This window comes from Pleuronectes platessa, chromosome 8 (assembly GCF_947347685.1).
Source record: "Pleuronectes platessa chromosome 8, fPlePla1.1, whole genome shotgun sequence".
Lineage (NCBI taxonomy): Eukaryota > Metazoa > Chordata > Actinopteri > Pleuronectiformes > Pleuronectidae > Pleuronectes > Pleuronectes platessa.
Window position 1 is genome coordinate 17,811,986 of NC_070633.1, and position 14,816 is coordinate 17,826,801.

A 14,816-nucleotide genomic window follows, 5' to 3' on the forward strand; every position below is an offset into this window, starting at 1 on the left:
CGAAATGATATTGCACTGCTCACACATTTTCAATATGAGGTTGATGAAAATGAAGATGAAAATGAACACGAAAATGAAGATGAAAATGAAGATGAAAATTCGTTTTTAACAGCTGAAAATTAACCACTATCCTGTGGTATTTAAACAATAACAAACGTGTCATCTGAACATCAAAATGTCCTATTATCTGCTCACCTGCTGGCTCTCAAAGGTCCAGGTGCTGTCGGGTAAAGACGCATCCAGGACACTGATCACCTCCTTAAAGTCAGTGGTGCTGCTGGGCTTAATCAAAGTGAAATCACTGTACTCGGACATTGGAGACATTGGAGACATACAGGACCTGAAGGATTGACTCTGAGACAACATGTCTCCTCCCAGGACCTCCACGTACTTTATGGGTCCATCAGTGTTCAGCTGAATCTGCAGGTTTCTGTTGGGGTTCTTGTAACCATCATAGTCCCCCTGTCTCATGCAGCAACTACCGCTGCTTCTGCTGCTCCTGATGCATTTAACCGCTAAGATGAGAAAAGTCACCACAGACAGCACGGACACCGAGGCCAGAGAGAGAATCAAATACAGGGTGATTCTCCCAGTTTTCTTGCTGGGCTCGGTCACTTTCTGTCGGAGGTCTAAGATGGGCTCTTGGAGACCGTCCTCCAGCTGGATGGACACCGTGACGGTGGAGGACTGGACCGGGTCCCCGTCGTCCTTGATCTCTATAAGCAGCCTCTGAGAGGAGTCGTCCTGCTCGGACACAGCGCGTTTAGTCCTCACCTCCCCTGTGTACAGATTGACAGTGAACATAGACGCGTCTGTGGCCTCCGTCACTTTGTAGGAGATCCAGGCGTTATGGCCCGAGTCCGCGTCCACGGCCGTCACCTTAGTGACCAGGTGACCAGCTTTAGCGGAGCGGGGCATCCTCTGATGAGAGAGGGAGCCCAGGACAGCGGAGGAGGGGTAAATAACGGAGGGGGCGTTGTCGTTCTGGTCGAGGATAAACACATGGACGGTGGTGTTGCTGCTGAGAGACGGAGAGCCCTGATCCTTTGCCTGAACCTGAATCTGAAACACCTTCAGTTTCTCATAGTCAAACGAGTGCATGCTGTAGATGCTGCCGTTATCTGAGTTAATGTAAACATACGAGGAGACAGAAACGTCCTGCACTTTAGAGTCCAGTATAGAGTAAGAGATTTTAGCGTTTTCACCAAAATCCAGGTCAGAGGCTGATACTGAGTACAGTATAGATCCTGGTACTCCATTCTCTTTTAAATACACATTATAGGAGGGCTGAGAGAATATAGGAGGGTTGTCATTCACATCAGTGATGCTGACTGGTATAAGTTTCTTACTGGACAGAGGAGGAGAGCCTGAGTCAGTGGCTGTTATTTCAATATTGTATTCTGAGAAGCTCTCCCTGTCTAAAGCACCACTGGTAACGAGTGCGTAATTATTAGAAAACGAGGGTTTTAAAATAAAAGGAGAACCTCTGGGAAGCTGTAAAGTCACTTTACTGTTATCCCCTGAATCAAGGTCTCTGACTTTGAGCAAAGCAACAACTGTACCACTGCGAGAGTCTTCGGGTACAGAAGTCGGTTTTGAAGTCAACAGTATTTCTGGGGGATTGTCATTTACGTCTAACACATCCACCTGCACACTGCAGTGACCCTCCGTCTTAGGCAAGCCTTTGTCTTTCGCACTTATGTCTATTCGATACGAGGTTTGATCTTCATGGTCTAACTGTTTTTTTAAATATATATCTCCACTTACAGCATCTATATGAAACAACGACAGCACCGATGGTGGTGTGTGTATGCCAAGTGAGTACTCAATTTCTCCGTTTGGACCCTCGTCTATGTCGGTCGCTTTTGTTGTGATTACAAACGAGCCATTCGCACTGTTTTCTTGAACAGACACTTTATAAAGGCTATGTTCGAATAATGGCACATTATCATTATTATCAAGAACTGTTATAGTTATTTTTGAAGTTCCGGATTTCACCGGGTTTCCTCCGTCGACAGCAGTAAGAAATAAATTGTGAATCGCCTTTTTCTCCCGATCTAATGATTTATTTAAAACTAATTCGGGTAATTTTCTTCCATTTTCAATTTCTTTTACTTTTAAAATGAAGCAATCGTCTTTGCTTAGAGTGTACGTCTTCAATCCGTTACTCCCAACATCGGGATCCTCTGCGCTCTCTAGGGGAAAACGCACACCTACAACGGTGGACTCAGCAATTTCTATTATATGATCGCTTTTGAGAAAACGAGGAGCGTTGTCGTTCACGTCTCTTATTTCCACTTCTATCCGGTTTAATTGTAGCGGGTTCTCAATAACAACTTGCAGAGCTAGAACACAGCTTGCGCTTTGTCCACATAGAGCCTCTCTGTCTATTCTGTCATTCACCACCAGCTCGCCCTTCCCCGCATCCACACTGAAATACTGCTCCTCAGCCTCAGAGGCGACTCGCAGTTTGCGATCGAAAATCTCAGACAGTCCCAAACCAAGATCTTTGGCTAGATTTCCTACCACAGAGCCTCGCTCCAGCTCCTCCGGGATGCTGTAACGCGTCTGTCCGTCTGTTGTACTCCACAAGAGAAAGAAATGATGCCACCAAAGCGCCTGCCATCTCCAGTCTCCGTATCCCATTCTCTTTGTCATCCTCGGTCCTTTACAGCGGGACGTTATTTCCCACCGACGTATCATTTCGAATAAAGACGACAATATAAAAATCCATCAAAGATGAACTTGCTGTTCTCCAAAGATATCCACATGTTTGCATCCTGACGTGCGAATTGAAGTTATGTTATATAATCTGAGTGGTTAAACGCATCCTCCTCTCATCTCGGGTCGGAGCAATGTACTGGCTACAGTGTTGAAAATGGATGGGGGAGGGAATAGATCTCTTTGTACAGCTCCTAATCCTATTGGCTCAGAGCATCTAACCTGCATCCAATGAGCTTGAAACAGAAATGTGCTACAGCCCCAGTACTGCAAATCAAGGATTCATGAAATGGCACACGCAGGTGCTTCTTCCCAAGAACACTTATTCAAAATCAACCCAGAAGCTGTCAATCAGATTTAATTAATTTTACTGATCATTATTGCAACAATTCCTGCAAATATAGTCACACTGCTATTCTAATATTTGATTCACATCAGTTTTGCAAGATGCGCACATTTGAAATCCACACCAATGTAATACAATTAGAGGAAACTTTGAGCACAGGCTATGATTTGATTATATAGATAGGAATATGATTGACATATGTTCAAAAGTCATGTGCTTTGAGTCACAATCAAATCACCATGTCATAAAGCTCTACAGCAACAAAAGGCAGTTTATTAAAGTATGATATATCTGAAGCAGCATGAAGGAGCTGTAATGCTAAATAGACTATAGGTAATTATCCTACATAAAGACTAAGGTTATTGTAATACTTTTTTTTTTAATTAAAACTTTCTTTAATTTCGAGAGCGTGAAGTTAATTCAGCGTACAATGTTCAGTTGCATGTGAGTAGGAAATACATGTGACAAAAATGCCATCTCGCTCATTTAGGTAAAATGAAAGAAATTTAATGATCTAAATCTCAATATATGATACTTGAAAAAAGTGGCATAACAAATCCAGTCCCTCGCGACAGACAGACAATAACTCAAAAATAGTCTTAGTTTTAAATGTGCATATAGATGATTATTTTACTCTCTGCTCACCTGCTGGCTCTCAAAGGTCCAGGTGCTGTCCGGTAAAGACGCATCCAGGACACTGATCACCTCCTTAAAGTCAGTGGTGCTGCTGGGCTTAATCAAAGTGAAGTCACTGTATTCGGACATTGGAGACATTGGAGACATACAGGACCTGAAGGACTGACTCTGAGACAACATGTCTCCTCCCAGGACCTCCACGTACTTTATGGGTCCATCAGTGTTCAGCTGAATCTGCAGGTTTCTGTTGGGGTTCTTGTAACCATCATAGTCCCCCTGTCTCATGCAGCAACTACCGCTGCTTCTGCTGCTCCTGATGCATTTAACCGCTAAGATGAGAAAAGTCACCACAGACAGCACGGACACCGAGACCAGAGAGAGAATCAAATACAGGGTGATTCTCCCAGTTTTCTTGCTGGGCTCGGTCACTTTCTGTCGGAGGTCTAAGATGGGCTCATGGAGACCGTCCTCCAGCTGGATGGACACCGTGACGGTGGAGGACTGGACCGGGTCCCCGTCGTCCTTGATCTCTATAAGCAGCCTCTGAGAGGAGTCGTCCTGCTCGGACACAGCGCGTTTAGTCCTCACCTCCCCTGTGTACAGATTGACAGTGAACAGAGAGGCGTCTGTGGCCTCCGCCACTTTGTAGGAGATCCAGGCGTTATGGCCCGAGTCCGCGTCCACGGCCGTCACCTTAGTGACCAGGTGACCCGCTTTAGCAGAGCGGGGCATCCTCTGATGAGAGAGGGAGCCCAGGACAGCGGAGGAGGGGTAAATAACAGAGGGGGCGTTGTCGTTCTGGTCGAGGATAAAAACATGGACGGTGGTGTTGCTGCTGAGAGACGGAGAGCCCTGATCCTTTGCCTGAACCTGAATCTGAAACACCTTCAGTTTCTCATAGTCAAACGAGTGCATGCTGTAGATGCTGCCGTTATCTGAGTTAATGTAAACATACGACGAGACAGAAACGTCCTGCACTTTAGAGTCCAGTATAGAGTAAGAGATTTTAGCGTTTTCACCAAAATCCAGGTCAGAGGCTGATACTGAGTACAGTATAGATCCTGGTACTCCATTCTCTTTTAAATACACATTATAGGAGGGCTGAGAGAATACAGGAGGGTTGTCATTCACATCAGTGATGCTGACTGGAATAATCTTCTTACTGGACAGAGGAGGCGAGCCTGAGTCAGTGGCTGTAATTTCAATATTATATTCCGCGAAACTCTCTCGGTCTAAAGCACCACTGGTAACCAGTTCATAATTATTAGAAAACGACGGTTTAAGAGTGAAACTAGAACGTTTGGGTAAACGCAATGTCACTTTTCCGTTATTACCGGAGTCAAGGTCTCGTGCACTAATCAAAGCCACCACTGTGCCACTTGGTGCGTCTTCGCGAACAGGCACGGGTTTTGAAGTCAACACAATATCTGGCGCATTATCATTTATGTCCTCCACATCCAGCTGTACACGACAGTCACCCTCCATTTCAGGGACGCCTTTGTCTTTAGCAGTTATATCGATCAGGTAAGATTTAGAAGTTTCATAATCTAATAAACCTTTTAATAAGATGTCGCCTGTTACATCATTAATTTCAAATGTTGATAACACAAAGTCTGGAGTGCGAGACCCGAAAGAATATTTAACTTCACCATTAAGACCATCGTCAGCATCTGTGGCTTTGAGTTTGATGACAAAGGTCCCTTTGGTGCTGTTCTCTTTTAAAGAGACTTTATATTCATTTTCGTTGAATACTGGGAAATTATCGTTATTATCAAGGACAGTAATGATGATCTTACAGGTTCCAGACGTGACTGGGTTTCCTCCATCTAATGCTGTCAACAGCAGGTGATGGAGAGCATTCTTTTCCCGGTCCAAGGTTTTTTCTAACACTAATTCTGGGACCGCTTTTCCATTCTTTGTTTCTTTAAATTTTAGTGAAAAATAATCGTTTTTGCTTAGCGTGTAGGTTTTCAAAGAATTGCTCCCAACATCGGGGTCCTCTGCGCTCTCCAGGGAAAAACGTTTGCCGAGCGCAACGGATTCTGGTATTTTAAGGTTAATCTCCTGCGTTGGAAAACGAGGAGAATTGTCATTTATGTCTCTGATTTCCACTTCAATTCGATGCGACCGCAAAGGGTTTTCAACAACAACTTGCAGAGGTAGAACACAGCTGGCGCTTTGTCCACATAAAGCCTCTCTGTCTATTCTGTCATTCACCACCAGCTCGCCCTTTCCCGCATCCACAGTGAAATACTGCTTACCAGCCTCCGAGGCAACTCGCAGTTTACGATCAAAAATGTCTGATAATCCCAAACCAAGATCTTTGGCTAGATTTCCTACCACAGAGCCCTGTTTTAGTTCCTCCGGGATGCTGTAACGAGTCTGTGCGTCTGTTATACTCCACAAGAGAAAGAAATGATGCCACCAAAGCGCCTGCCATCTCCAGTCTTGGTATCCTATTCTCTTTGTCATCCTCGCTCCGTTATAACACACTTATTCCAAACGAGATATTCTTCATAGCGATGCTGGAATCCAACAGAGTAGGAAATACTCCCGAAGAAAAATGACCACGTCGTCTAAACATGGCTGAAAGCTGAAATTCATATGTTCAAATCTATATAAAAACGGGAGCTCGTTGCTGTCTCTCCCCGAGCTCGTTGCATTGTAAGTGTTCAAGCGCCGAGGCTGCATGGGGGCAGGGACTAGATTGCTTTGTACAGTTCTGAATCCTATTGGTGCACAGCATCCATGTCCAACATCCAATGAGAGAGAGACTGATCGACACTGCTGTAGAGGCAGCTTCAATCTGATTCTGAGCTCTCATGGGGGATTATAACAAATACGTGTAAATGCCAAATGACATGTAACCGCAATATTATTAATAATTTAAAAAAAATCCTGCCAATAAAAATCTCAAAGAAACAGATTATGATTTTTAAAGAATAACAGTATTTAGTTTCAATACAGAGTAAGTTAATCCTCACAAAATGTATACACTGCATTACTGAGTTGCTGTCCACTTTGGTGGTGCTGAATTATTCAAGCAATAAGTGTCCATGTGTAACCCTCACTCGTTGCATTCCTTTGACACAGGTGTTTGCAACACTTCTGCACAGGTTTAATGTTTGTTACTTTGTTTTGATGTCAGTTTTTATGATAAACAATGCGTAAAAGGTGTGATGAAAATAATATACAGCCAGGATGGATGGAAATAGGCATATAGATTTGTTTTGAAGATTAACTTCCACACAAAACACGTTTTGACAAATTATTTGTTTTGCTAGGTAAAAATAGCCATGGCATTCAATTTTAATTATTAGAAGTAAATGCTGTCATCTGCTCACCTGCTGGCTCTCAAAGGTCCAGGTGCTGTCCGGTAAAGACGCATCCAGGACACTGATCACCTCCTTAAAGTCAGTGGTGCTGCTGGGCTTAATCATAGTGAAATCACTGTATTCGGACATTGGAGACATACAGGACCGGAAGGACTGACTCTGAGACATCATGTCTCCTCCCATGACCTCCACGTACTTTATGGGTCCATCAGTGTTCAGCTGAATCTGCAGGTTTCTGTTGGGGTTCTTGTAACCATCATAGTCCCCCTGTCTCATGCAGCAACTACCGCTGTTTCTGCTGCTCCTGATGCATTTAACCGCTAAGATGAGAAAAGTCACCACAGACAGCACGGACACCGAGGCCAGAGAGAGAATCAAATACAGGGTGATTCTCCCAGTTTTCCTGCTGGGCTCGGTCACTTTCTGTCGGAGGTCTAAGATGGGCTCATGGAGACCGTCCTCCAGCTGGATGGACACCGTGACGGTGGAGGACTGGACCGGGTCCCCGTCGTCCTTGATCTCTATAAGCAGCCTCTGAGAGGAGTCGTCCTGCTCTGACACAGCGCGTTTAGTCCTCACCTCCCCTGTGTACAGATTGACAGTGAACAGGGAGGCGTCTGTGGCCTCCGCCACTTTGTAGGATATCCAGGCGTTATGGCCCGAGTCCGCGTCCACGGCCGTCACCTTAGTGACCAGGTGACCCGCTTTAGCGGAGCGGGGCATCCTCTGATGAGAGAGGGAGCCCAGGACAGCGGAGGAGGGGTAAATAACAGAGGGGGCGTTGTCGTTCTGGTCGAGGATAAAAACATGGACGGTGGTGTTGCTGCTGAGAGACGGAGAGCCCTGATCCCTTGCCTGAACCTGAATCTGAAACACCTTCAGTTTCTCATAGTCAAACGAGTGCATGCTGTAGATGCTGCCGTTATCTGAGTTAATGTAAACATACGACGAGACAGAAACGTCCTGCACTTTAGAGTCCAGTATAGAGTAAGAGATTTTAGCGTTCTCACCAAAATCCAGGTCAGAGGCTGACACAGAGCACACGATCTTCCCAGGAGGATAGTTTTCTTTTACATAAACGACATAAGAAGGCTGGGAGAAAACTGGTGGGTTGTCATTTACATCTAATAATTGAACGAGTATTATTTTTTCACTCGATAATGGGGGTTTTCCAGAATCTATCGCAGTGATCTTGACCCTATATTGGTCATTTTTCTCACGGTCGAGTGGCCCACTCGTTACTAATGAGTAATGATTAGAGACCGAGGGATTCAACTTGAAGGGATACTTGGAAGAAACAGTTAACATAACCTTTCCGTTGTCACCTGAGTCTGGGTCTTTTGCACTTATTAACGCAATAACTGTTCCAATCGGGGAATCTTCAGGAACAGGTGTCGTTAACGACGTCACTATTATTTCAGGAATATTGTCATTAATGTCCACTATTTTAATTTCGATGCTACAATGTCCATCCATTTTAGGATTCCCTTTGTCTTTAGCAGTTATGTCAAATCGGTGCACAGGGTTTGTTTCATGATCTAAATTTCCTTTAACAGTTATAACTCCGGTAGAAGGTTGAATATCAAATAATGACAAAATTAAATCCGCCGTTTGCTCTGCGAAAAAATATTCAATTTCTCCATTAAGTCCCTCGTCTGCATCTGTGGCTTTAACTTGCAGTATTTGAGTCCCAGCTGCAGCCTTCTCACTGATATTAGCTTCATACACCTGCTTTTCAAACTGTGGTGCATTATCGTTGTTGTCAAGTACTATTACTGTTATTTCTGATGTCCCTGAGCGCACAGGATCTCCGCCATCTACAGCGGTGAGGATAAGATTATGTACAGGCAGCTTCTCTCGATCAAGAGGTTTTTCCAGAACTAGTTCAGGAATTTTTCTTCCGTCCTTGTGGTTTTTAATTGTCAATTTAAAATTGTCATTTTTGCTTATGAGATAAGAGCGAACGGAATTTGAGCCGACATCTGGATCCTGGGCACTTTCTAAAGGAAAACGCGCGCCTGGATTTACCAGTTCTGCAATTTTCAGCACTTTTTCTTTAGTAAGAAAACTGGGTGAATTATCGTTTGTATCCTGTATTTCGATTTCGACTCTATGCAGCTGCAGGGGGTTATCTATAACTAGTTCCAAAGGCAGCAGACATGACGGTCTTTGTCCACACAGTTCCTCCCTGTCTATCCTATCAATCACCACCAGTTCTCCCTTCCCCAAGTCGATATTAAAATACTGCTTACCAGCTTCAGAGGTTATCCGCAATTTACGTCGATTCAGTTCAGATACAACCAAACCCAAATCTTTGGCTAGATTTCCTACCACAGTGCCCTGTTTCACTTCCTCCGGGATGCTGTAGCGAGTCTGTCCATCTATTGTACTCCACAATACAAAGAAATAATGCCACCACAAAAACGCCTGCCATGTGAACAGTTTGTTCCACATTATTCCTCGTTCCATAAATCCCATATCTTCTCACCAAAACTCAAAATTCTCAAATGAGTAAGCAGAGAAGGTCTATAATCCAATGCAAAAGCGTCCTTATGCATAACAGTGACGGTCATGCTTTGTGTCTGTATATCCCTCCGCTCCCGTTCAGAGCATTGCAATGGTTATGACGCTGAAGCTACTCGATGAGACGGAGTAGATCTCTTTGTACAGCTCTGGATGTGACTGGTGGAAAAAGCAAATGCATTTCCACCAATCAGTGTACAGTGAACATCTACCAAACAGTGACGTAAAAGGATAGTCCACTGAAAAAATGGCTCCAGAAATGTCATCAGCTACTACTCATTAAAGTCCCCATCACCTGCAAAGGCTTTAACATTGGGAATATGTAGTAGATGAGAATAAATATCATATCATTAGATAAACTAACAGTATCATCATTACTCATAATGGTTTAAAAAATGTGAATTTACAGACAAGCCATTGACTATTAATATAAAATCATAAATACCACTCATTTAACATTAATACTATACAATTAAAAGCCCTCTCATCACCTAATTAGGTATTAAAATGTGTATAATATATATATATATATATATCATTAAAAAAAACTATGAAGCACACATTTTTAATATCAGCTGTAGGTAACAGATGACTTAAGAAGAGTTTCCTATTCATAAGTGAAAGACTGATCATTACATGATCACATATATAATAATATGTCTGCATCCATATGTCCATTATGTGCCTGCATGCATCCACATGCCTCTGTGGCTGACAAGGCTCTTCGTTGCCTTCCTGTGGCGACAGAAAGCCAGTGCAGCCTGAACACGTCATTACGTCTTCACGGCTCCTAACAAGCCTCAGAGAAATAATCCTGTCAGCAGCGAACGTCAAATACCCGTATGAAGGTCTATAGAGCAAATAGAAAGGGAGGGGGAGCGCAGATGATCTCTGTGTGTCTCTCTCTCTCCTCCTCACTCTCCCTCTCCCTCTCCCTCCCTTAACACACACACAACATTATTTTACCCAATATACAGACCGATCGCAAATTTTTGTCACAAATAAGGCTGGGTTACACTTCCAGAACACAATACACCTGTTTTGCAGCAGGCATTATAGGCTGACAAGTAATTTAAAAATAACGTCTAAAACGTCTATTTTCAATACTAAAAACCGAAAAGAATCCGTTCCAATGCAAGTATTTAAATTGTTGTATTTGTTGTGAAAAATTAACACAATAAACCTAGTGTCTGCAACAGTCCTCTGCCCTACCAGGATGTGGTCGACAGAGGGAGATGCAGCCGGAGAGGCAGAGAGGGGAGGGGAGGGGGAGAGAGAGCTGGAGCAGGAGCTGATTTCAGCACCACGGATGTGGACAGCGCCACACAGGCGGCCAACTGCTGCTGCTGCAGGCTGATGAGAACCGAGAGGAAACAACATCCTCACCGGCTCCTACTGAAGACAGCAGGCAGCTCCACCTCCTCTCTGTTTCTTACCAAGCAGGAAAAAATACACAACCACATCGTTCAAGACGCTCATCAAGTTTTTCTGCTATAAACAGAGCCTGAAAATAATTACAATGGGGGAGTTGTCCCATGAAACATTTAGATGAGTACAATTACAAATGTATATATATATATTAAAAACAATGCCTGATGCTGAATATAAACAAAGCTAAAGGAATATCTAAAATGTCTATAAAATGCAACAGAAAGTCAGGATTGCATATAATAAAGCAAAAAGATAAATTGAAAAAAGCTATAAATGACATATCAACAGGACACTGGACACTGGAGCGACACTTATGTGAGATCACAATCACTTTTGCTTGGAAAGTGAGAAAAAGATATTTAATTATGCTTTATTTATTTGACCCCATAGTTTCAATATCCCTTTGGGAAGAAATTGAAAAAAACATTGAAGCACAATCTTTTTTTATAGCACTTTTAAAAAACTGAAATGAGGATTTTATTAGGAAATCTAAATCCAGATGACAATTCTTTTGTGTATGGACCATGAAGCAAGTGTCAGGTACATGGAAACAACCTAGTCTAGCAAAACTTAATTTACCAGTACTAACTGTAGAGGACATTTTGGACATGCAAAGATCAAGATTTACATAAAAACACAACGAAATTCCTCCTATAAGAAAGTATATATAAAAATAAAGTATATTTTTGATTCAAATCATTCTATATATTTTTAAAGCAAGGCAAAACCTTGAACAAATGGGTTTTCAAATGTACAGTTGACTCTGAAGCAATGTGCTTCTTCTGTCACATATCATTCACACTCACACACCACTGTCAGGGACAATTTAGGGTTCAATCTCATGTAAAAGTAGACTTTTGCATGTGGACTGGAGGACCTGGGGATCGAACCACCTACCCTCTGGTTTGTGGACGACCCGTTCTGTCCCCTGAGCCACATCCGCTAAAGCTTACCGTTTTTGTTAAGATAAGGCAAAACAATAGATCAATACATTCATATTTTTTCTATTACTCTTTTTCATGAGGAAGATTGAGCATTTTCCACCTCACACTTAGTCACAGGTAAATACACTGCACCCACACAATACTTCCAGCTGTGTATTTAAGTAAGTGGCTGCAAGGTGAAAGTTATAACTGTACTAAGACCTTCAAATTGTAAAATACTATGTAGTGAATAGGGACACAGGTTTGTACCCAAACCTGTTTCAGATGAACTGATACTGAGTGACTGGAAAAACAGCCACACACAATCTGTAGTGCACTGTAATACAAAAGACCTTTAAACAATTTAAATAATGCCAGGCATACACAACGTTTAGGTTTAGTTAAGACTGCTACATTAGATGTTTGTGTGTTAAACAAGTTGTGTTGTCTTTTTTAAGGTCGTAGTATGTTGTGTTAGTGTCTTTGGTCTGCAGTAGTTCTTCTAATATATTCTTCTAATATAGCCTTCATAGCCAAGTTGTGGTGTCATATTGTTAGATATAGAGGTCTAATATTCTGTCCAGCCCACTTACATCAGTGGAGGTAGGTTGAATAACAGACACACCTCTGTGTAAATCAATTAAGTTAAAATGTCATCACAAACAGCAACATTTCCAACTGATTGTTCAGTTGAATCAAGGCTTCTTGAAAACAGTTTAAACAGAAACTAAACATTGCAGTGTTTATGGAGGCAGGTGTTGCATTAGACTGTTATTAGCTTGACTGACAATAATGTATATGATAGTTTACTAAATAAGGATATGATGCAATTCAAAATATATAAACATCATAAATCCAACTATTATAAAAGGTTGCTTTATGATGTGATTAATTTCAATGCCTATATACAGTGTATTCTGGCCCAGAGTAAGAAATCAAAGGCTAAACTACAAGATACAGTGCTTCTTCATCGGGCATGAGTTACTTTAACATATGGTGCTTCCTGCTAATACTTACTACTAAACCATGTAAGCAAATTAGTAATGAGCTGTCTAACTTCAATTGTAATGAAGCACCGTTTCAGCACCCTGAAAAAAGATGGAATGCTGATTCAAATGAATCACATATTAAAGTTGCCAGTCAAAAGTTTGAACAAACAATTTGAAGGACTAGTAAAATAATATAAATGCACACTTATCAAAAGGCTCTAGATTATTTTCATGTGATGTTGAGTGTAATCCTGAATAACACCTCAAATAAAACAATCACACCTTGTTTTGTCCATCCAGCCACTCAAACAGTCACTCATGATCTGCTGTCAACACAAGCTCTGTCCATCAGTGTCTGATTAAAGTTGTCATCAGTGGTGATAGAACTTCTGTGAGATGTTGTGTGAGGCCTGTGTATGCGTCACTTGTGGAAAATCTGATTAACAGCTTGACTCCGAGCCAATTTGTGATAGTCACCACCAGAGATTGTGTCGACTGCGTGGTGATCTGGAGCATGATGTTCAGTTGTCAGTGCATCAGTAAGGTGTACGAGTTTGTACTGTATGTTTCTGTTTGTATGTGTCTGCAAACAGTAGGTAGTCGATTTCTTACCTTATTTGGTGAGTCAGGATATAAATGGAGTCGGGGAGGAAACAGGAACAGCAGCAGACATCAGAGGGAGGGGAGGGGCACATGAAAGAGAAAAACAAGAGAGAAAAAACATATCAGTTAGACTGGTGGTCAGAAAACAAGAGTCTGGCTTTGGGAAGTACAGCAACCAACATACTTACCATGGGGCCCACATCAAATCGTGTGTGACATAATTCACAAGTCTGTCATTTCTGGTGCTTTTAAAGAGGTTGTCTGTCATAACTTTGTTACTGCTTGTGTAAAGAAATTATTTATGAAAGAAAATAATGATGTGTTGCATTAACTGTAAGTGCCTTCAACAATTGGAGTGATGACAAGATTAAATAAAGTATCAGTACATACCATCAGAAGGAATTTAAGGAAATAGGAAACTAAATCTATTTTGGATATCAATGTATGCAAATAGTACAACAGTGTAATACGGTTATTTATGCATTGGGACAATATCATAAGAATTAAATTATATGTTCAACTAATGGATGAATTTATGAGTGATTGACGGATAGAGAGAGAGAGAGGAAGAGAGGGAGAGCGAATGAGATAGAGACAATGAGGGAAACTGTTAAAATCCAGACCTCCTTGTGAGAGGGATGATTATTATGAAAATGAGCAAAACAAAAATATTACATTTCTCTTTAAAAAAAAAGCTCAATGATATAAATTGTTTACAATGACAGAGGCAGTAGCTCTACCTCTGTGAAGAGTGATAGTAATGAATCAGGTTGTTTTTCAGGTGACGTTCTCAGTCTTGAATCCCAGATTTATACATGTACATATATGTATATAGAGGAATTGTTTATTTACATGTGTGTGAGTGTGTTTGTGTATGTGTTAAGAGAACATAATGGATACTAATGAAGTGTTTACATACTCTGGTACAATAAAACCACTTTTAGACTAAACCACAACACTGCACTGCTGCACCAAGCCACTACCCTCATATCAACAGCAGGGGGCCTCTAGGCGATGCCCCCAGACAAATCCATGCCTTATTAATGAGAGTCTTTGCTCTGTGACCCTGTGTATGTTGCAGCTGATGTGTCTCTTTGAGATCAATTCTAAGCATGTTTGACAAAGGAAAGCAGATCCTGCTTTTAAAAAAAATAGAGCAATGTACTTTACTAAATACAAGTGTACATCATATACCTTGTAATTCTGCAAATGAAATGATTTTGAGTAAATACATAATATGATGCTTTTGCTCCAAAACACCCGCACCTACAAAATGAACCACTCCCTCAGGAAAAGGAGCAACAAAGAC

At 41.9% G+C, this 14,816-nt stretch overlaps 4 protein-coding genes across 10 annotated transcripts in view; all 4 read right to left on the reverse strand.

Moving 5' to 3' along the window:
- LOC128445521 (protocadherin gamma-A4) overlaps nt 1-14,816 on the reverse strand; it is a 248,766-nt gene that overhangs the window by 29,441 nt on the left and 204,509 nt on the right. The window lies entirely within an intron of this gene.
- LOC128445551 (protocadherin gamma-C5-like) lies at nt 184-2,661 on the reverse strand. The gene has a single exon (XM_053428305.1). The coding sequence runs from the start codon at nt 2,656-2,658 to the stop codon at nt 184-186; it is 2,475 nt and encodes an 824-aa protein (XP_053284280.1). The 5' UTR covers nt 2,659-2,661.
- On the reverse strand, nt 3,698-6,412 carry LOC128445524 (protocadherin gamma-C5-like). The gene has a single exon (XM_053428278.1). The coding sequence runs from the start codon at nt 6,173-6,175 to the stop codon at nt 3,698-3,700; it is 2,478 nt and encodes an 825-aa protein (XP_053284253.1). The 5' UTR covers nt 6,176-6,412.
- pcdh1g22 (protocadherin 1 gamma 22) lies at nt 7,036-9,516 on the reverse strand. Its single transcript, XM_053428277.1, has one exon. The coding sequence runs from the start codon at nt 9,514-9,516 to the stop codon at nt 7,036-7,038; it is 2,481 nt and encodes an 826-aa protein (XP_053284252.1).